The sequence below is a fragment of the Melanerpes formicivorus genome, unplaced genomic scaffold, assembly GCF_026170545.1.
Source record: "Melanerpes formicivorus ecotype bairdi unplaced genomic scaffold, bMelFor1.0.p_v2 SCAF_19, whole genome shotgun sequence".
Lineage (NCBI taxonomy): Eukaryota > Metazoa > Chordata > Aves > Piciformes > Picidae > Melanerpes > Melanerpes formicivorus.
This window is the reverse complement of record NW_027142371.1, coordinates 11,666,131-11,687,493: the sequence shown is the minus strand read 5'-3', so window position 1 is coordinate 11,687,493 and position 21,363 is coordinate 11,666,131. Positions and strand designations below refer to the sequence as shown.

At 52.0% G+C, this 21,363-nt stretch overlaps 1 protein-coding gene across 1 annotated transcript in view; it reads right to left on the bottom strand.

Moving 5' to 3' along the window:
* Positions 1-386: 386 nt before the first annotated feature.
* The window catches only part of COL9A3 (collagen type IX alpha 3 chain), a 43,846-nt gene continuing 22,869 nt past the window's right edge, over positions 387-21,363 (bottom strand). The window contains exons 14-32 of the mRNA XM_068150081.1: positions 20,866-20,919; positions 20,102-20,155; positions 18,982-19,035; positions 18,521-18,574; positions 18,184-18,237; positions 16,962-17,015; positions 16,139-16,183; positions 15,210-15,263; positions 14,776-14,829; positions 10,466-10,519; positions 9,656-9,727; positions 7,130-7,165; positions 6,834-6,878; positions 6,277-6,309; positions 5,646-5,792; positions 4,812-4,866; positions 3,011-3,193; positions 2,608-2,685; positions 387-1,389 (exon numbers count right to left, since the gene is read on the bottom strand). Of these exons, the coding sequence (XP_068006182.1) occupies positions 1,214-1,389; positions 2,608-2,685; positions 3,011-3,193; positions 4,812-4,866; positions 5,646-5,792; positions 6,277-6,309; positions 6,834-6,878; positions 7,130-7,165; positions 9,656-9,727; positions 10,466-10,519; positions 14,776-14,829; positions 15,210-15,263; positions 16,139-16,183; positions 16,962-17,015; positions 18,184-18,237; positions 18,521-18,574; positions 18,982-19,035; positions 20,102-20,155; positions 20,866-20,919 (1,356 nt within the window). The 3' untranslated portion in view covers positions 387-1,213. The remainder of the gene's footprint in view (positions 1,390-2,607; positions 2,686-3,010; positions 3,194-4,811; positions 4,867-5,645; positions 5,793-6,276; positions 6,310-6,833; positions 6,879-7,129; positions 7,166-9,655; positions 9,728-10,465; positions 10,520-14,775; positions 14,830-15,209; positions 15,264-16,138; positions 16,184-16,961; positions 17,016-18,183; positions 18,238-18,520; positions 18,575-18,981; positions 19,036-20,101; positions 20,156-20,865; positions 20,920-21,363) is intronic.

The following is a 21,363-nucleotide window of genomic DNA, read 5'->3' as shown; positions in this document are numbered from 1 at the left end:
CTGCTGTCCCTGTAGTGGCATGCTGGCAAAGAGTAGGTTGTTGAAGTGCACAAACTGTTGTCCTGTTTAAAAGACTGAACACGATTTAAAGGTGAAAAGGAGAGATACTCTTAGGGAAAGATTAAAGAGAAATGTGAAGGATCATTTGACTCTCTTGGTCCTAGGCTTTAAGCACACAGGGTAGAGACAGAACAGGGGGAGCGAGCTGAGAGTGGCTTCCTGAACTGTAATTGACAAATCAGATGATGCTGGCAGCTTTCAGGTACACACACACAACACACTGCTGGAAAGCAGGGGGGTGGGCAATTTGGCAGCAGCTGTGGGAGGTGGTGATCAGCTGAGCTCATCACCACCTCTGTTAATGACAACTTAGACCATCACAAAGAAAAGGTTAAAAAAAATCTCCTTTTATTTTTACAACAGTTCAGACAGGTGGCTGTGGCAGGGCTTGAGAAGAGCATCCTTGCATTAGCTTTCTTTACTGGGGTTTTGGTCACAATTACTGTGCAAATAGCTCAAGTAGAGGTGGTGGAAATGCTGTTACTTCTTTTCCTTTCTTGTCATAAGGAAATGTACACAAATCCCCCCTGTCAGTTCCAATATATACAGTACACCTTTGCAGGGCTTGGGGTGCAAGAGGCTTACCGCTTCCCAGTCTGGGCAAACCCTTGAGCTGCAGGCTGAAAACTGGGAGCTGGCAGCATATACCTCAAACTAGGGGCTGGGCTTAGGCCAGCTATTAACACAGGGGATGGTTAATTGCCTGATGTCCACTGATGGAAGCAGCAGTCGGGTGCTCAAATGCCTCAAGGGCACCAATCGTAGTGCACAGGCCGGTGTGGCTGAGGTCAGCGCCAGCAGCACCGAGGGATTCAACCCACGAGGCCCAAAGGTTTATCCAGACAAGTTGTACACAGTTAGGGGGGCTGAGGGTAGAAAGGAACAGGGCTGCCTCTTGCAGGTCTCTTGGACAAATGGAGGGCGGGAAGGTGAAGTTGTTTAGCAGTGAAAGTAACTGGGGGTGGAGAAAGTAAAGCATCTGTCATTAAAAGCTTTCATCTGATGCTTTCTTTTTCATAGAACTGTGTCAGTGTCTCCACTTAGTAGGACAGAAGGAACATCTGTCCATTTATCACTAGGAGGATTCTGTCTGTTCCCTTACAAAGCACTCTTTATTTAAATACTCAGTCACTTCTCCTCTCCTGCTCTTGCTCTATGACTTTTTGGAAGTGGAGGCTCCCACCGCTCCCATGCAGGCCGACGTGTCGCAGATCCCTGGAGTTCCCTGAGCCCCAACGGCACCAGGAGTACCAGGATCCCCTGGAAGGCCAGGCTCACCCTGAGCACCATCTCGACCATTCTTAGTAATTCCAGGTACACCTGGTGGCCCTAAAACAGAAGGAGAAAGAGATGACCTGAATTGGTTTTACTTTGTATGTATTTATGTTCTTAAAGTGCTCTGGAGTCTCTGTGCCTCAGCCTTGTTGTGGCCTTTTGAGTGCAAGGTGCTGAATAAATTTGGCCTGACTCTGCCCTGGATGTTGCATTTGTTTGGAGTACCTTTGGCTTCTCTGGAGTTCCCTGCCTGCAGGTGAAGGTGGGTGTGTAGTGTCAGCTTTTGTCAGCACACAGCATCTCTGCTGACCACTCTCAATCTGGAATCCATCTCAGTGCTGCCTCAGTGGATGAATAACAAGGATTTTGTAATCAGAATTACTGCATAGCATCCCTGGACAGCCAAGGGTGGCAAAGGACATGCTGGATGTCAGCTTGCAGGTAGCTGACTGTGACAACAGGAGTGCTCACAGCTCTCCCTCCTTCCTGGCCACCAGCTTGCCGTAGCCTTCAGCTACCTCAGTTCATTGCAGCTGGCCAAGCCTGGTTGTAATTAAGATTTTGAGTAAGGGGGGGAGGAAGAATGATGATACAGAGCACCTCCCTGACATTCCAGGCAAGGAGTTGCCTTTAGAGCAGTGTCTGACACAGTTCATTGGCAAAAATCATTTCTGCTTTGGCTGGCCTCAAGCTGTTGTCGTTAATTTTGGTGGCTGAAGGGGAAAAAAAGAAGTAATGAATCAAAACCTAATTTCTGTAGCAAAGACACTGGAGCTTTCTGGAATACTCTACAATGATTCTGCCTCTGTGGGGGAGAGCTGAGATGCAGGGACAGCTGCATCAGGTGGGCTGAAATCCTGCATTTCTGCCTCTGTGCTGCTCAGTAGATGGTGCCCAGTTCTTCTTATTCATGCCAGTGATGGATTGCATCTCCTGCCCCAGTCCAGGAATAGGACAAAAGCTCCCAACATCCAATCTGTGAATCAGCCTCTTCTGACATGCTTTGGAAAAGAAAGCTTTTACAGACTGAGGCAGGTATTTTGTGGAAGTATCTAAGATAAGAGGGTATAAAAGACTCTGGGTTTATGAAATGATGTGGATGCAGAGCCTCCTTTGGTGCCTGTAGCTTACTGTACAGATGTAATCACAACTGGAAGAGCTGCCCTGGCAGGTGAGTGAAATCAAGCAGTAGAACTCTTGGTAGCAGAGTATTCTACTGCCTCTTAAGCTCTACTTTAGTCCTGGTTTACAAAATCACTTGTACAGCCTTACCTTGAAGTCCTTGATCACCATCAGGCCCATCAATACCTTGTCCAACAGGTCCTTTATCTCCCTTTTCACCAGTGTCACCTGCAATCACAGACAATTTCAACAATGGAAGTGGCAGCTGGACCCAGGGACAGGAAGGAGAAAGATCAAGAGAAGCTCAAAGTCCTCAGGACACCTCTAGGAGCTTTCCTTAAACTGCAGTCCTGAAGATGCAGAAGCATAAAATCACAGAATTGGTTTGGTTGGCAAAGACCTTTAAGATCAAAGATCCAATCATGAATTGCCTTCTGGACCTCCATCTGCTGCCCAAGGCCTAACCTCTTGTCCTCCATTGCTGAAATTAGTGCAAGTTCACAATTTATTTCAGTGGCCACAAAGAGAAGCAAGTTGGTCAAATCTTCCTTACCTCTGGGGCCAGGATCACCCAGTTCTCCTGTTGGCCCTCTGTATCCAGGAGGACCACGAGGACCAGGATGCCCAACGCTTCCTGTAGCTCCAGGAGGACCTGGGGGCCCAGCTGGGCCAGGCCGCCCTGTCATTCCAGGAGCCAGGGGCTTCCTCAGGTTAGCAGCCAGCTGTGCAATTTGCTCTGGAAAGAACAACCAAAACCTCTGTGTCCAACACTGCCTGCCCCTCTGCCTGCCTGATTGCCACCAAGGCTGGGAGTGAGCGGCTGAAAACTGCACAGCATGCAGTCATGGAATGGTTTGGGTTGGAGGGGATCTCCCAAAGGCCATCCGGTCCAACCCCTGCCCTGCAGTCAGCAGGGACATCCTCCACTAGAGCAGGCTGCTCAGAGCCTTGAGAGCCTGAACTTCAAGGTCTCCAGGGATGAGGCCTCAACTACTTTCCTGGGCAACCTGTTGCTGTGTTCCAGCACCCTCATGGTGCAGAACTGGTTCCTCACATCCAGTCTAAATCTCCTCTAATTTCAAACCACTGCCCCCTGTCAACAGTCCCTCTGCAGCCTTCTTGTAGGCCTCCTTCAGACCTTGCTCCCTGCCTTTCCTGCTGGCAGAAGGAAATCTTCAGTCTGTCCTCCCAGCTCAGCAGTGGCTTTTGGGGGTTTTTAACATCTCCAGAGAGGGAGATTTTGGTCAGAAACCTGCAGGTTTTCACACCATTGCCATTTCCTGCTTCCTAAACCACTTTAAAAGATGTCAAGTATCCTAGAAAATGCTAAATCCCTCAAGTGAGCTCCCTGCTGCATGCTCTCAGAGCTTAACTTCATCCCAGACAGGGAACATAACCCCTCAGTGCAGAAGAGTAACCTCCAAGAGGAAAGAGCTCTCCTTGGGAGCTGAGGGTCAGGTTAGGGCAGACACTTGCTGGTGTGGGTGGAGGGCAGCTGTGTCAAAGCTGCTCTCAGCACACTTGGTTGCCATGACAAAGCAGTCTCAAACACCAGGTTTAGAAAGAAATGAGACTCTCCCAGCCTAGCAGGTCACCTCCTGAAGCAGGTCACCTCCTGAGTAATTGCCCTACATTAGAGGTCAGTGGTTTGTTTCTGAGTAAGGCACACAAATGCCAGGTCTCAGGAGCCACCTCGTGTTTTACAGATTCACAGGCTGCACTGGGTTGGAAGGGACCCTTCAAAGGTCATCTTGTCCAACCCCCCTGCCGTCAGCAGGGACACCTCCAACCAGATCAGGCTGCCCAGGGCCATATTCAGTCTGATCTTGGATGCCTCCAGGGACAGAGCCTCAACCACATCCCTGGGCACCCTGTTCCAGTATTTCACCACTTTCATTGTAGAGACCTTCCTCCTGATGTCCAACCTACAGCAGCCCTGCTGCAGTTTCAAGCCATTGCCCCTTGTCCTGTCACTACAAGCCCTTCTCAACAGTCCCTCCCCAGCCTTCATGTAGGTCCACTTCAACTATTGAAATGTAGCTCTAAGGTCTCCCTAGAGCTTTCTCTTCTCCAGGCTGAACAGCCCCAGTTCTCTCAGCCTGTCCAGCCCTCTCAGCATCTTCGTGGCCTTCTCTGAACCTGCTCCATCAGGTCCATGTCTCTCTTGTGTTGAGGGTCCCATAGCTGGACACAGCACTCCCAGTGAGGTCTCACCAGAGCAGAGTGGCAGAATCACCTCTCTCAGTCTGCTGGCCACACTGCTTTTGGGGCAGCCCAGGATGTGCTTTGCTGTGCTCTAGATCTACTCTCCTCCAGCTCACTATGGTAATTGGTTGTCTCTCAGTGTCACTCACCGTTGATCAGCTCCCCACAGAGCTCTCTTATGTGTTGCTCACTGGCCTCTTTGCCCTGCAATGAACAGAGGAATCTGTCCTTACACAAACCATGTCATCAACAATCATCCCTCACAAGCTTCAGGTACAAAATGCATCTCCAGCTGCTCAGGAAGCAGCACAGGATCCCACATGAAGAGAGGGCTTTTTATCTCCCCTCTTCTAAAGATGGCATCTTCAATGCACAGAATCACAGCATGGTTTGGGTTGGGAGGAATCTTAGAGGTCATCCAGTTCCAACCCCCTGCCATGGGCAGGGACACCTCCCACTGGAACAGGTTGCTCGAGGCCTCATCCAACCTGGCCTGGAACACCTTCAGGGAGGGAACATCCACAACCTCCCTGAGCAGCCTGTTCCAGTGTCTCACCACCCTCACTGGAAAGAATTTCTTCCTGATCTCCAGTCCTAATCTTCCCTCCTCAGGCTTCAATCCATTGCCTCTCATCCTGTCTCTACAAGCCCTTGTAAAAAGCCCCTCCCCAGCTTTCCTGTAGGCCCTCTTCAGGCACTGGGAGCTTCAGAATGTGTGTCATACAAATGGCAGAGGCTGTCATGTTAGGCCAGGTACTGCATCTGGAGGGCATTTGGCCTTTTCTGACTGATGAAAGGTGAGCTCTGGGCCAAGACAGAGGCCTGACATTTGAAACAGGAGCTGTTGCCTTGCATGCAGTTACCTGCTCTTGCCTGCCCAAATGCAGGACCTGAGTTTCTGAGCATGCCATCCAAAGCCCACAACCCATTCATTCTTGACTTCAGAGAGCCTTGCCTGTGCCCCAAGAGCAGATGATACTCACAGGAGGTCCAGGTTTGCCTGTGATGCCAGGAACACCTTGCTCCCCTTGATGGCCCATGGGCCCTGGATGCCCTGGGATGCCTGGTACTCCAGCTGTCCCATTAGGTCCTTGGGCACCTTTGGGGCCAAGTTCTCCTCTTTTTCCTGGCTGCAATGAAGGAGCAAAACAACACTTAGAGTAGAAGACATGGTCCAGTCTTTTCTCATGGGGATGAAGCCTTTCTTCAGGCTCCCCTAGCTGATCTGGCTGAACCACCTACATTCCTTATGGGTGGGTTTACATGACAGGACATGCTGACAGGAGTCCTCACTGCAGCAAAACCATAGTATCATAGTATCAGTCAGGGTTGGAAGGGACCACAAGGATCATCTAGTTCCAACCCCCCTGCCATGGGCAGGGACACCCCACACTAGATCAGGCTGGCCAGAGCCTCAGCCAGCCTGGTCCATCAAACACATCTAAGTGCCACAAAAAGCCATGGTCACCGTCACAGATTTTACAGCATGGAGGAAACAAGCTGCTAGGAAACACCACCATAACGTGGCTCATGGAGAGACATCATCAACAGGTGAGACAAGCACCTTCACTGCCAAACCTCTCAGGGCATGAGTCCTCAGTGTCTGACCCTTACCTCTCCTTTCTGGCCAGGAGGACCAAAGGGACCCTGTTAGAAGGGAAAAAACAAGAAAGAATGAGCCATTCAGAAATGTGCCTCTAAGCTCAGAGCTCCCAGGCTCCAGGAAGCCACCATGGCATGCACATGGCACCTAAGGGGCTCTTTAGCACAGGGGCCAGGGATGATACCAGGATGCTGCAGATCAGATTCAGCTCTGGCACAGCAGGGAGAGGACTCTGACACCAAGACTTGCCCCAGCTACCAACACTGAGCACAGGCAACCTGGCTGCTCCTTGAGATGGACCAAAAGCCCATGGAGAGAGCAATGCTGACCACTCTGAGGAGCAACATGCCCAGAGGGTGCTGATACCACAGTCCTGCAAAGGCCACCCTGGCTGGCTGGTGCTTCCTGGAGACAGGAGAGCTGGTGCACACCATGAACATGGTGGTGGGAAGGCTTGGGTTGCCTTCTCCTCACAGCCAGCAGCACTGGAGCTCTTGGATGGTTAAGTCTGACTGAGGTTCCTGATAGATGCTTCTCTAAACCCATCAGTCAATTCACAGACACCTACCAGTTCTCCTTTGTCACCTGGGAGGCCATCTGCTCCAGCAATGCCCTGGAAGTGAAATACCAGAATGAACACTGCACCTCCTGGTCACAAGCCCCAGCAGGAGCCTCCTGCTTTACACAGCATTCCCTGGCTCCCCTCTCCAACAGACCACCTCAGGAAACAAAGGAACCAAAGAAGGGCTTAGTGCTGCCTGCTCCAGAGTGTTTTCATCTGGAGGGAGGACAAGCTGTCACTGGCTCTGCCTAAGACAGGGCCTGAATACCTCTGCTGACTCCAGCATTGCAGCTGTCACCTACCTGGTTACCTTTGGGACCAGGAACACCAGCAGGACCCTGAGGATAAGTAAAAGAAAGAAGGCAAATGAGCTCCAGCTGTTACTGTCCTGTGGATCCCTGCTGCAATCAGACACGGCAAGGGCTTGGACACTTTAAGTCTCCCATCTGTCAGGCAGGAAGGTCCAAAGCTCATTTGTACTTCTTAGAAGTAAGAAGAGATGTTAAGCATCCCTGCCAGCTTTGAGGCACTCTCTACAGCACTGGTTTGTGTGGTAGGACAGGTTCTCAGGCCTCTTGCCATGCCAGTGACAGTGCAGAGCAGCTGCAGGACCTCCCAGATCAGCCTTGGTGGTCCTTCTGCCTACCAGGACCAGAGAGACTTTCTTGGTGCTGCTCCCCACCTGCCTGGGAGTGGTTTTCCACACTGGCCTTCTTCATTCCATCCTCCTCAACTCCCTAAACAAACTAAAATGAGTTCAGTGCTTTTCATCCTGTGTCACAAAAGTCATCTTTCATATCCACCCCAGGGGGAGGGAATTCTGTTGTGCTTCTGCTCCTCTGCATTTCACTTCTTGCCAGCTCACTCTCAGGGCCAAAGCAGCAACTCTGCAAACAGCCAAGTGAAAGGCCAAGGTGCAGGCTGGTGGATTGATCTCTGCCCTTCTCAGCTGAAGAGGTGAGAAGAAGATTGAATTTACCTCATGGTGCTAAATGGACATGGCCATTTCTGCACTGTGAGGGCAAAAGGGCAGGATGGCTTTTGAAGGCTTTATTAGACTGACAATCTTCCTGGGGATTGAGCTGGGTGCTCCTGACTTTGAGCTCCACAGAACACCACAGCCAAGGGGAGAAAACAACCCACCCACATTTAGATGCTGAGCTGATTGTCAGCCTATGAATAATCCAGGCAACTGAAATCACAGAATCACAGAACATTAAGGGTTGGAAGGGACCTCAAAAGATCATCCAGTCCAACACCTCTGCCAGAGCAGGAGCACCTGGAGTAGGTCACACAGGAACACATCCAGGTGGGTTTTGAATGTCTCCAGAGAAGGAGACTCCACAGCCTCTGTGGGCAGCCTGCTGCAGACTCCTTTCCTGGAGCTGCAGGTCTGTGTTTGCAGCTCTCTTTTACACAAAGCAGGATGAGCAGGCTGGGCTGGCAGCACAGCAAACCCAGCAGATGTCCATCCCCCAGCAGATACCACCACCTTCAGCAGCAAAGGCTGGGGTTTGAAGCTGTAAGGACATAGCCTGAGGTTCTAGGGTCCCCCCAGCCCAAGGCCTGTGCCCAGTGGTGGACTTGGTGATCTCTGAGGTCTTTTCCGACCTTCTTGATTCTCTGACTCTGTGAGTGCTGGCACAGCTTTGCCATGCAGGCTGTGGGCACACGTGGCTGTCACACTGGAGGGGCTGGCTGGGCAGATGGAAGTTACTCTGATAGCAGTTCCACAGGTGGAGGTGGGAGGTCTCCATCACTATCCAAACCTCCACAGCATGCTGGAGTGGGGAAAGCTGCTAATGAGCTGGGGTGTTAAGCAACAATCACCAATTAGTTCCTAGAGTAACTGCAGTGAACTCCAGAGCTGGAGATGCAGCCCACATTTTCGTGGTGGTTTGGTTTTTCTCATGTGAGAGGGAGGAATATTTTCCTCCTCCTGCTCAGAACAGCTCTCTGGATACCAGGCTGCTCTGTGCAGGGGCCTCTTTCCCCCTGATGTCCATTTCTCACCAGGATGAAGCCCTGGATGCAGTCAGAACCCCACAGCTCCACAATAACCCTCCTGTTTCAAACTTCCAGACTCACAGTCCCTCCAAGAGGCTTTTCTAACCCTGCCTGGAGCCAGCACAGAAGGCCCATTGTGAAACCCCCCTGGTGCTGCTGTGATTGCTTACACAGAGACTTCACCTTGGAGCTGGAGTGGAGGGAGCTGCTGAACACACAGCTACTGTTCTCCTTGCAAGCCCTGAACAAACCTCCTTCACTTTGCCCTGCTGGCTCCTTTGCAAGGAGCATGAATTCCTTTCAACAGAGAGTGGCATTTCTCCTGAGGTGTGGGGCCCAGGTGTGCTGCTGTCCACAAAGAGAAACCACTGAGCAAACTGCAGTGTGGAGGAGACCCAGGAAACCTCCTCAAGCATCTGAGTTAACAGCAAGGCATGAAGCAGCTCTCCTGTGCTCCTCAGGAGCAAGGCTTTGGTGAGATCAGTGCACTGAGAAGGAAGACAAAGCCCACCCAACCAGTCATCTCTCCTGGCTGAGACAGAAGGCCAAAGTGTCTTTCAAACAGCCCATCCCAACCAGTGGCAGTTCCAGAGCTGCAGCAAGGACAGAAGAGCCAAGATGCACAAATGCTGCTACCTGCTGCAGGCTCCATCTTGGGCATGCAGCAGCCTCAGGGCACAGGCTGGCACAGCCAGTGTGCCCAGCCACCACACCTGCTTGTGTTTGCTGGGGGGACACCAGCCCCACTGTGGCTGGGGCCCCATTATGCTCTAATCTCTCCTCTCCCAAACAGGAATTAGTTAGAGATGTCTTCTCCTTACCCTGTCACCCAGCTCTCCACGAATTCCAGTTGGCCCAGGCAGGCCAGGCTCACCACTGGCACCTTTGGGACCCTGGTAGGAAAACAAAAGCAGGCTACAGCCTGGGGTGCCAGCAAACTCTGCTGGTTTGACATCCCCAAAGCTCAGCAGCCTCCAGAAGGTGCTCAGGAAGTTCATTGGTCTCAGATGCCCTCTCTCCTCCCTCCCCCAGGACCTAGGGCCCCTTGCTGACTGCTGGCACCAGCTGTGTTGGTTGGTACAGCTCACTCCAGCTTCTGCCTGGTGTCACAACTGGGGCCAGCCACCCTGCCACAGTGCTCCAGCCTCTGGACAGTCTGAGTCTTCCACTAATGGCATCCCATCTGTGACTGCTGACCCAGTGATGCTCCCAGCAGGCAGCACCATCCAGTGGTCTTCAGGCAGTTTCCCTGAGGACTGGAGAGTGGCTGGGAACCCTCCCTTGGAAAGGGGAGAAATGGGAGTTTCCAGTGCAGCAGAAAGCTGAAGGAGCTCACTGGAGACACATGCAGGCTGGGGCAGTGGGGGTGAGTCTGGATTGAGGAGAAATTGAGGTGTCTTTCTGTAGGTCAAACTCAAACCCTTCTTTTGCAAGCAAATACAACCAGAAGGTGTGCCAGCAGGCAGCTCCTCTGGCCTGGTGCTCTGTCTGAGGGTCCTGTGCTAATGAAGGTGTCTGGCTCTGGCAAAAGGAAAGATGTCTCCTCCTACTGCTTGTGGCCATCCTGCAGGTGTCTTGCCAGAGGCTTGCAGACATCAAGCACATGAAATTACCCTCCTCAGCAAACCAACCTGGAAACCTCTGACACCCGGGGCTCCAATTGGGCCTTGCAGACCAAGAGGTCCCTGAAAAACAGAGAGAGAAGCTTGGGTGAGGAGAAAGGTCAGGGCTGGGGAAGTCATTTGTGTCAGGAAACTCTCTCAGTGCTGACAGAGAGAGAGAGAGAGAGAGAGCAGTTCTGTACTGCAGCACACACTGCCCAGTGGCAGTGCTGAGGAGCCTGAGGAGCCACTGGGGAGTGGTGCTTGGTGTTTGCTGAGCTCTGTTATTGTTATCACCAGCAGCAGCAGAAGTGGCTGTTTCCACAGATGGCTACTTCAGAACACACTGTACTCGTGACTAGCAAAGATCCATGACAGCAAGAAGTGGTAGCAAGACAGAGCACAGACAAGAACCCCCTCAGGTGGATCTGCTGTCCCAGTATTGCCATGGAATGGGTTGGGCTGGAAGCAACCTTTAAAGCTCATCCAGTCCAACCCCTCTGCAGTCAGCAGGGACACCTGCAACTAGAGCTGGCTGCTCAGAGCTCCAAACAGCCTCACCTGCAATGGCTATGGCTCCAGGGGTGGGGGATCAGGCTTTTAATTGATGCAGGTCTGCAAGGAACTCCTGTAAGCTGTGTGCTGCAGACACTTGGCAAGGACAAAAGCCCTCTCTGAAGAGCCTGGCTCACTAGGCACAACATGAACCTCATCATTAGGAGCATCACTTGCTTTCCACTGAGAAAAATCACAGATGTGATCAAGAGTGTGGTGAACAAAAGCCCAATTCAGGCACCTAAAGCCCATTTTGTGAAGTGCCTTCTTGACACAGAAGCCTTGGGCAAGCTCCTGTCACAGGGTGGGACTTCAGCTTTGTCTCCTCTCACAGCTGCCTCTGCTGGGTGTTAAGGGACACAAACTCCCAACTGGCTGCCTCAGGCAGAGGAACACTCAGCATGGCCTGCCCCAGCTACCCAAGATCCCAGCTGCCTGCTGGACTGCAGAGTGCAGGTGTGCCCTGTGGTGAACTGGCAGCTGTGGTTTCTTCCTCATACAGTTTTTTCCCCTAGTGGTTAGCCCTACAAACTCTCCCTGGCACCCCAGCATCCCCACTGTCTCTTCTTTCCTGGTTGTCACTGATGAGGATATCCTCATGTGATATGTGTCACCCAGGGCCTGACCAAAACCAGCTGCCCCTCTCCCTGCCTGGCTCCAAGACCAGCATGGCCAGAGCCTGATGCAGAAAGCAGGTTCTGCCCCAGAGGAAGGAGCTGAAATAAAGCAGCAGCAGCAGCAGCTTCAAAAGGCTCAGGTGGTCTTGTGGTTGCTGTTTCCACTTCTCTTTTTTTTTTTCAGGAACTTGTGAGAGCTCCAAAAAGGGAAAGCTGCCTCAAGAATGCCTCAGGATCTCAGGTAGTGATAGGACTAGGGGGAATGGAATGAGGCTGGAGGTGGGGAGATTCAGGCTGGAGGTGAGGAGGAAGTTCTTCCCCATGAGAGTGGTGAAGCCCTGGAGTGGGTTGTCCAGGGAGGTGGTTGAGGCCCTCTCCCTGGAGGTGTTTAAGCCCAGGCTGGATGAGGCTCTGGCCAGCCTGATGTAGTGTGGGGTGTCCCTGCCCAGGGCAGGGGGCTTGGAACTAGCTGATCCTTGTGGTCCCTTCCAACCCTGACTGATACTATGATACTATGAATGACTCTGCTGTGTTAGTGCTTTTAAAGGTGATGGGACCTGCTAGAACCTGACAGCCCCCTGAAGAGGAAGAAACCCTTGGTATGACCCCCTGAGCAAAAGCCAATTGTTTTGAGCCAGAAAGAGCCTTAGCCTCAGACAAACCCTGCACCTCTCCCAGAACAGCCCAGCCTTAACTATATTCCATTTACATCAGGAAATCAGAGCTGAGAAAGCCAGGCTAGAAATAATCAGGGGTTCAGCTACTGCTGCACCCACATCAGAAGCCTGCACCAACACTGACTGGCTTGGCTGCACTTCATTTTGGGCTCTAGCAGCAGGATGCCTCTTGTGGAGCCAGCTGCTGGGATGAAAAATTGCAGCCACAAAAGCAAACATTATTAATTTAGTTTGTTTCTAAGGCTGGTTTGCCTTTCCTTGGAAGTTTAAAGAGCAGCTGCTCACAGACAATAAATCATCACACAGTTCAATTTCTTTCAAGCAGAAAGCATGCCAGGGTTGCTGTGGGCTTCTGGGTTTCAAAATGAGATTAAGAGAGAGGGGATAAAAAAAAAGGAAGCAAAATGAAAGCCCAACTGGAAGGTCAGGCCCAGCCTCAGCAGCAGCACTGCCTGGGGAGGGACAAACCAGAAGTGAGCCTGGCAGCTCCAGCAGGATGAGCACAATCAGGTTGTGCCTCACAGAATCCCAGCATGCTGGGGGTTGGAAGGGGACCTCTGGAGATCATCCAGTCCAACCCCCCCTGCTAAAGCAGGGTCACCCACAGCAGCTTGCCCAGGATCACAATGGTCAGGTGGCTTTGGAATCTCTGCAGAGAAGGAGACTCCACAACCTGGTTGGTAATAGGCTGAACATGAGCCAGCAGTGTGCCCAGGCGGCCAAGAAGGCCAAGGGCATCCTGGCCTGTATCAGGAACAGTGTGGCCAGCAGGAGCAGGGAGGTCATTGTGCCCTGTGCTCAGCACTGGTTAGGCCACACCTTGAGTCCTGTGTCCAGTTCTGGGCTCCACAGTTTAGGAAAGATGTTGAGTTGCTGGAAGGTGTCCAGAGAAGGGCAACAAAGCTGGGGAGGGGTTTGGAACACAGCCCTGTGAGGAGAGGCTGAGGGAGCTGGGGTTGCTTAGCCTGGAGAAGAGGAAGCTCAGGGCAGACCTTCTTCGTCTCTCCAACTCCCTGAAGGGAGGTTGTATCCAGATGGGAGTTGGTCTCTTCTCCCAGGCAACCAGCACCAGAACAAGAGGACACAGTCTCAGGCTGCACCAGGGGAGGTTTAGGCTGCATGTTAGGAAGAGGTCCTTCCCAGAAGGAGTGACTGGCCATGGGAATGGGCTGCCCAGGGAGGTGGTGGAGTCCAGCACCCTCACAGCAAAGAACTTTTTCCTTATGTTCAGGTGAAACCTCCTGGGTTCTAGTTTGTACCCATTGCCCCCTGTCCTGCCACTGGGCCCCACTGAAAAGAGCCCAGCCCCATCCTCATGATGCTTTAGCTATTGAGCAAAACTGAGACATTGCCCTCTCAGGCTACTCTTCTGCAGGCTAAACCACCCCAAGGTCCCTCAGCCTTTCCTCCCTCATAAAAGATGCTTCAGTCCCCTAAACAACCTTGTGGCCTTCCACTGGACTCTCTCCAGTAGCTCCCTGTCTCTCCTGAACTGGGGACCCAATACTCCAGGTGTGGCCTCACCAGGGCAGAGTAGAGAGGGAGGACAACCTCTCTTGACCTGCTGGCCACACTCTTCCTGATGCACCCCAGATGCAATGCAACCTGATCTCATGTATTACCACCTCTGCTATTCAGCAGGGACACAATCAAGTAGCCCTGCAGCTCTTCTCAGCTTTGCATTGCAACTCCAGTTTATTGCTCAGGCTCTGAGATGTTGCAGGGAATGCACTGAAAACAGGAATGAGATCCTGCAAGTGAGGAAACCCAGTGGTGTCTCAGCCAGAAGTGTCCAAAAGTGGTCAGTGCAGAGTCCAAGTGCAAAGAGAGCTGTGGATGGGCTTTGGCTCCTAGGGGCTCACACCTACAACCTCCCAGCAAGACAACACTGGGTGGGAAAAGGAAATGGCATGGAGAGATTCCCCACCTGCAAACTGCTCTGGTGTTGCACCAGATGGCTGGGAACTCTGGCAAAAGCACACAGCTCTGAGCAAGACAGGCAAGTGATCCCCACCAGGCCTGCCAGCTTTCTAACACTTTCCACACCCCTGTTCTACACCTCCCAGTCCTGCTGCTTGCAAGGCTTCAGCCTCTGCTGCTCCAAGGAAAGTGACAGAGGGCCAGGGGCAGGTTTCAAGTGCTGGTGGCAATGGCTCAACAGGAGTTTAGCTTCATTAATGGCTTGCATTCAGCTGAACTGTCTGCTGAGGGAGGTGCTGACTGTCCCATCTCCCCTGTCTGGCAGTAGCAGCTCCACAAATCTCTTGGACAACTGCAGCTTTCTGTGCCAGAGCAAATGGGAGGCATCACTGCCTTTGCACAGAGCTGTCAGTGAGAGCAGGATGTGACCCCCTGATGAGGGAGTGATTCTGCTGCTGCTGCTATAACTCCTCAGAGACCACACCAAGAGGGTATGTTTGGCTTTAGCCAGAGCAACCCCAGGTCCTGAACTCTGTTTTGGTGTCTGATTTACAAGCAGCATTGTACTCACAGTTGCTCCTCTGGGTCCTGGCAGCCCTCTCTCACCAGGAACACCAACATCACCCTGGCAAGAACACCAAAATCAGTCATGTCATTTAACAGGCACAAATCCAGCCTTCCCAACCCACTGCAGAGCCAGGATGTGTCTCTGCATCCCAAGCTCCCAGCCTCACTGGCCCATCCATTAGGTCACACCACCTGCCCTGGTGGATTTTGACCTGTGCACGAAGGAGTCCACCCCTCCAAGCTCCCACTGTGCTCTCCAGGTATCTGCAGGGAAGCATGGGCCTGCTCAGCACCATGGGCTGGTGTGTACTGCAGGGAACACAGCACCCAGAGCACTACTGACAGCTTTATTCAGGCAGGGAAGCAGCAAGTGAGCTCCAGCTTCATGTTTTGGTTTAGCACAGTCAGCAGAGCTCATGCTGTGTGAAGGATACATACAGGCATGCCTGGCTCTCCAGAGGGACCTGCCTCTCCCATCTCTCCAGGACTGCCCTGCAGAGGGGAAAGCAAGCCCTCAGTTAGTGCACAACTTCAGAAAGCCACTTCTGTCCTACCTAGAGCAGCAAACAGAGGAGGGAGTTAAAAACCTGGATAAGGAAACAAAAACATCTTTGGAGCTCACAGTTTGAAGACCAAAGAACAGGAGAGCTGCACATCCTGACCTGAGAGCAGTGGCTAAGGAGGGCTGCCAGCCCCAGGGCAGTGCCCAGAGTGCAGAGACAGGGATGCTCTTTGGGAGGCATGCCCAGGACATCCCATTTCATTCATTTCTGCATCACCTTTATGGAAGGAGAAACTCCCTCCTGCAGTGTGCTCCCATGCAGGAGGAGCAGCACAAGCAATGGTGCAGGTGCTGAGGGGGAAATGCAGAAGGGGAGGAGAGGAACAGGAAAAAAGGCACCTCCCAAAACAGCTTTGTGCTCTTCTCTGGTATCTCACAGGCAGGAGCCAATCTAAGGGTCTGTGGGATCTTTGCTCCTGAGGTGGGCAGGGAAGTCTTCAAGAGGCAAGATGAGAAAATCCTGCTCCTCCTTGTGGATGCTCACCCTTCTGAGCCCCAAAGATGAAGCCTGCTCTTGGAACTCTGGCAAAAGGCTGAATGCTACCTGCAGAGGTTTACCAACCCCCTGATGTCTCTCCTGCATGTCTGCTCTGTCTCCACTGAACTGGCCACAAGAGCTCTCTCAGCAGCAGCTGGGCCATCAGCCTTGAACCTGGCCCTGGAACCCAGCCCTGGCACCCTCCCTTTGGGGTGACTCCTCCCAGGGTACACTTGTGGGCATCCATCCCCCCAAGCTGACAAGTCTTGCTGTGACAAGCTTAGGGGCTTCCACACACAGAACACAGCAGTAAAGACATTCACTTACTGGTTCACCCTTTGAGCCTTTGCTACCTGCTCTGCCAGGCAGGCCCTGAAAAAAAAACCACCACCAATTATAAAGAGTTAGGATTAAAGCAATGTGAGAAAAAGTGGAGTTGTTACATCTGTCATCCTGGTCTGATTTGATATGCAAGGGAGCAAGGCTTGCTTGAAGCCATGGGGGAGTCACATTTCTGCAGCTTTCCCCAGGAAAATGATGGCTTCATTTCCCTTTTGTTCACTGCCCCAGCAGCTCTACATCCACTAATCCCTGAGAATTAGAGCAGAGAGGAGGAAGAGATAAATGGAGCAGCAGCAGCAGCAACATTTTGCACAGCAGAAACCTTTCTCCAGGGGTCTTCCAAGTATTCTGTAAGGCAGCAAGAAAGGAAACCTTTACCTCTTGTTTAAGCAGTTGCAAGACTGGAGAGATGAAACATTCTGCCAAGGAGCACTGGCAAGCCAGGGGCAGGGCTCTGCATTAGAGTCATTTGTAGCCCAAATCTTACCTCCCTGCATAAGGGATGTACATCACTGGGATGTGAAAGAGAAAAATCCCTCTCAAGCTTAAATTTAACCAGAGCCAGAGTGGCCAAAAGCCAGGCTGTGACTGCAGTGGAATTTGGTGCTGCTCCAGGAGTGTTATTGTATGTGTCTTGTGTGCTGCTTCTCACCGGTGTGGTGGGCACAGTGCATTTCCTCTTGGTTTAAATGGGGCTCCTTGTGAGGCAGCACACAAAATGAACCTCTCCTCTCCCCAGGAAGGATCTCTCTGTGCAGGCCAAGCTGCTGTGCCACCCAGTGGTGCTGGGTCCTGGTGCCATACTCACAGGCAGCCCGTTTGGTCCTTTCTCTCCAGGAGCACCCATGCGAGCTGCATCCCCCTGTGGATAGCAAGAGGTTAGGAGGGACCCTCCAGCACTGGAAACTTGTCTGACACAGGCAGGGGACACATTCCCAAACTGGCATTTGTAATCTCCCTCCCCATAAGTGCAGGACCAGGAACCTGTGGTGCCTACAGGATGTGGGTATCCAGTGGACACAGGATGCCCTGAGCTTGCCTTGCAGCTCAGCACGCCGCCCAGGTGGCCAAGAAGGCCAATGGCATCCTGGCCTGCATCAGGAACAGTGTGGCCAGCAGGAGCAGGGAAGTCATTGTGCCCTGTGCTCAGCACTGGTTAGGCCACACCTTGAGTCCTGTGTCCAGTTCTGGGCTCCTCAGTTTAAGAAGGACATTGAGACACTTGAAGGTGTCCAGAGAAGGGCAACAAGGCTGAGGAGAGGCCTTGAGTACAGCCCTGGGAGGAGAGGCTGAGGGAGCTGGGGTTGCTTAGCCTGGAGAAGAGGAGGCTCAGGGGAGACCTTCTTGCTCTCTACAACTACCTGAAGGGAGGTTGTAGCCAGGAGGGGTTGGTCTCTTCTCCCAGGCCACCGGCACCAGAACAAGAGGACACAGTCTCAAGCTGTGCCAGGGGAAGTTTAGGCTCAAGGTGAGGAGAAAGTTCTCCACAGAAAGAGTAATTGGCCACTGGAATGTGCTGCCCAGGGAGGTGGTGGAGTCACTGTCCCTGGAGGTGGTCAAGAGGGGATTGGATGTGGCACTTGGTGCCATGGTTTAGTTAGTCATGATTTGTTGGGTGACAGGTTGGACTTGATGATCCCTGAGGTCTTTTCCAACCTTATTGATTCTATGATTCTCTGAAGCAGTGTTTGGCCACTCAGTGTCTGCAGGCAACTAAAAGAAACAGCTGTGTCTGTCAGCAGCTCTGCAGAGGCATCTCTGAAGGCCTAGAGGCAGCCAACAGGAACCACTAAGCACAGGCACACAGCTGAGCTGAGCTCACATGTGCATCTTCCTTCTTGAAGGGATTTCCTTGGGATTAATTAACAGCAGCAACTTCCCTCTTCTGCACTTGCTACACTACTGGAAAGCTTTCCAGAAGCCAAAGCTTTCCAGCCATGCTCTTTCTTGCTAAGCCTCAGTAGCTCTGCCACACCCATGGGACAGCAAGTGAAATCTGCCCTGCCATGGTTAAATAGGACTTTACAAACCTTCTCACCATCGAGTCCTGGAGCTCCATCTCGTCCATCCTTGCCAGGCATGCCCTGCAACCACGCACAGCACAGCTAAGCTTATGAGGAGACTCTGTGGTTAATAAAGTACAATCACAGCAAAAAACCTCTTGCCAACAGGTCCAGCTCCAGCTGGACTGGGAGATTTTCATTCCCATTGGTTTAATCCAACTGGGATAACACTGAAGGTCAGAGACTCAAAGAGCAGAAGTCTGATAGCAGAGACTGCAAGATCCAAGGTTTTCCCTGTGGTGCTTCATCTCATCAGCTGCAAGGAGGGTAACAGTGAGAGCTGCACCCTAGGTCACTGACTTACAGGTTCTCCTATGAGTCCACGAGCCCCTGGGTTTCCTTTGGGTCCAGGTCTGCCCTAGGAATCAAGAATAAACCCTGGGTTAACCCAGGCCACAATCCTTAAGAGCAATCAGTCAATCCCTCCAGCTCTGGAGGGATGTTCCATTCTGTTTATGCAGGCTCTTTTAGGACACACCAGAAAAAAAGCTGGCCCAATGCTGGGAAAAAATGACTGCTAATTTCAAGGGATGGGGATGTAAGATCTGAGATCCCTCTGCTCTAGGTTGCAAGAAGCACTTTGGGGCCCCAGTACTTAAGCACCTCTAATAGCATGTAAATATCTCATTCTTAAGAGGCATGCTCTCATCCCTTTCACCTCCTTTTCAAAGAAGCCAAGGGAGGACAAGCCACAATAAACCTGAGAGAGTCTCTCTTGAATGCCATGTCCCAGATTTGAGCAGGATGATGTTTGACTGCACTTACTGTATCCCCTTTGGGCCCCCTGAATCCTCGGGGTCCTTTATTTCCTTGGATTCCCTGTGACAGAGGAGAAAAAAGCCATTAAGCATCTTTCTGACAGAGTGATGTTTCCAGGGTGTAAATGCTGCAGGGTTTCTGGGTGTTTGCTGGCCTCAGCAGAGGTGTGAGGGTACACACTGCCCCAGGAGCTCAGCTGCCCTTTCTCAGCTACCCTCTGCAATTCCTGACACCCAGATGAACTGCAGCAGGGACTCTGCCAACAACCCCTTGGGGCAGAGGCCATCTTCCCCTGCATTAAATGAAGTCTTTTCTTCAACCAGAAACAAAGTGGGGGAAAAAACCCCAAGCATCTCATTTCACTTTAGCCTGGATTCATGTCTTCTACAATTGCAAAGACCAGGGAGGGGTCTTCAGAGGGTGGGGGATGCCTTGGGGGCAGTGCAGCCTGTGTAGGCAGGTGAAGGTGCCTGCTGTCAATCAGGTGCCACATTACCCATGCTAAGGAGAGACTGGGTGGCAGGCCAGTGGAAAATGCTCTTAGGGAGGCCACAATGCTGCAGAGGCAGCTTTGGGCTCATATTTGGGTAAGGAGGGTATGGGATCTGCCCACAGGCAGTGTGCAGGCTCAGAGTTCTCCTACACTTCACCCCAGGGCTCTGCAAAAGGATGAGGATTGTCTCTTTCATACACAACTGTTTCTGCTGGTAGCAAAAGTCTTCTGTGAGCTGTGGGCTCTTGGGAGTAGGCCAGGCTCAAAGGATGCAAGCTCAGGATGGTGCTTACTGATTCCTCCTCAAAACTCTTTCCCAAGAATATCACAAATGCCCCTCTCAGGTGCTTGCCCACAGCTCCTGGTGCTCAGGGAAGAGCAGTGAAGAAGAGACAGCAATGGAAATGTGGTGAACTCCCTCTGGCACTGGGCATGACTGAGGGAAAGACACAAAATTTGGGCCAGGTGCAATAGGATTGCTCTGGCTAGAGGGAAAAAGGAAGCACTCTGATGGAGATGCTCAGCACAGCCCTCCTGGCAACTGGCAACAAAGAGTTTAGTGCAGGAGGAACAAAAGTCAGGCTTTGGTTGTAGCAGGCAGGGCCACAGAGATGATTAGAGGCAGATACATACAGCTTTTCCTGGAGGTCCTGGGATTCCAGGTGGCCCTCTGAAACCAATGTCACCCTGCAAAGAATAATGTGTCATTGTAATGCTGTGCTTGGCAGCATGGAGTAACAGTGTCCCTACCTCATACCACAGCCTAAGAAAACCCAAGAGCCCTGCAGGGATTTCCTGCTGGTCTGCAGTCTAGTCTTGCAGAAGATGCCCCTCTGAGCATGCAGGTTTTCCCTCTGGGTCTCCCCACCATTACCTCTGTGATGCCCTGGTATCCTTCATGGCCTTGCTATCTCAGTTGCTCCTAAATAAATGCATGACTTAAACTCAAAACCATTCAGCCTCTAGGGACCTTGGCAGAAATCCAAAGCCATGCTGAGCTGGAGGAGAGGTTTGGGTGGCCTGAAACTCTTTGTCCACCAGAGATTCTTTGGCTCTTGCTTGTGAAGAGGCAGAACAGAGGCACAGAGTGAGTGTTCATGAAACATTTCTCTGCTTCTCAAGATGCCTTAGCACTGTCAGTCTTGCAGGGACAGCACTTTGTCCTGCTGCTCTGAAAGCTTACATCAGGCTGAGCTGGATCCTGTCACTCCCTCAGGTATGTGGATTCCTCCTGCCTTTGGAAAGGTGTGCTGGGGGAGCACAGGGAAGAGCCTGCCTACACTTTTTATCTTTACAAGCTGCCCACTGGTGTTCAGCAAGGACAAAGCCACCTGGACCTCAGACAAGACAAACTGGTGGTGGAGGGAGAACAAAAATCAGAAGAAGGTTTTTCTTACTCTGTCACCAGCTGGACCCATTGGGCCAGGGAGGCCTCTTAGTCCTCTTGGGCCCTAATTGAGAAAACAAATCAGTTAAAACCCACTCACAGGTAAACACCCAAGGACAGAACAGCCTGAGGCAGCAACTCATCAACACAGCAAACATTAAGAAACAGAGCAGAGTGGCAAAAAGCTCAGCCCTCTGGTGCACACACAGGACATCTTCTCCTTTGGTGATGACCTCTGAGCAAGTGACACTGTGTGGACACACATTCAGAGTGCCTGCTCTCTCCAGCCCATGCCCCAGGCTGTCAAACCAGCCCAGAGCTCAGCCTCAGATCCACCCAAAAGGTATCCAGGGCTCTATCAGAGGAGCCGTCACTTGGTTGTCTCATCCCAGGTGAGGTACCCAAAACAGGACCTGAATTAAAGCTGAACAAATCAAAATCCCAGCATGATCTTTTGTCCCAGCAGCATCCACTTCCACCTCTGCCATCCTGCAGAGGCAAGAGCTCT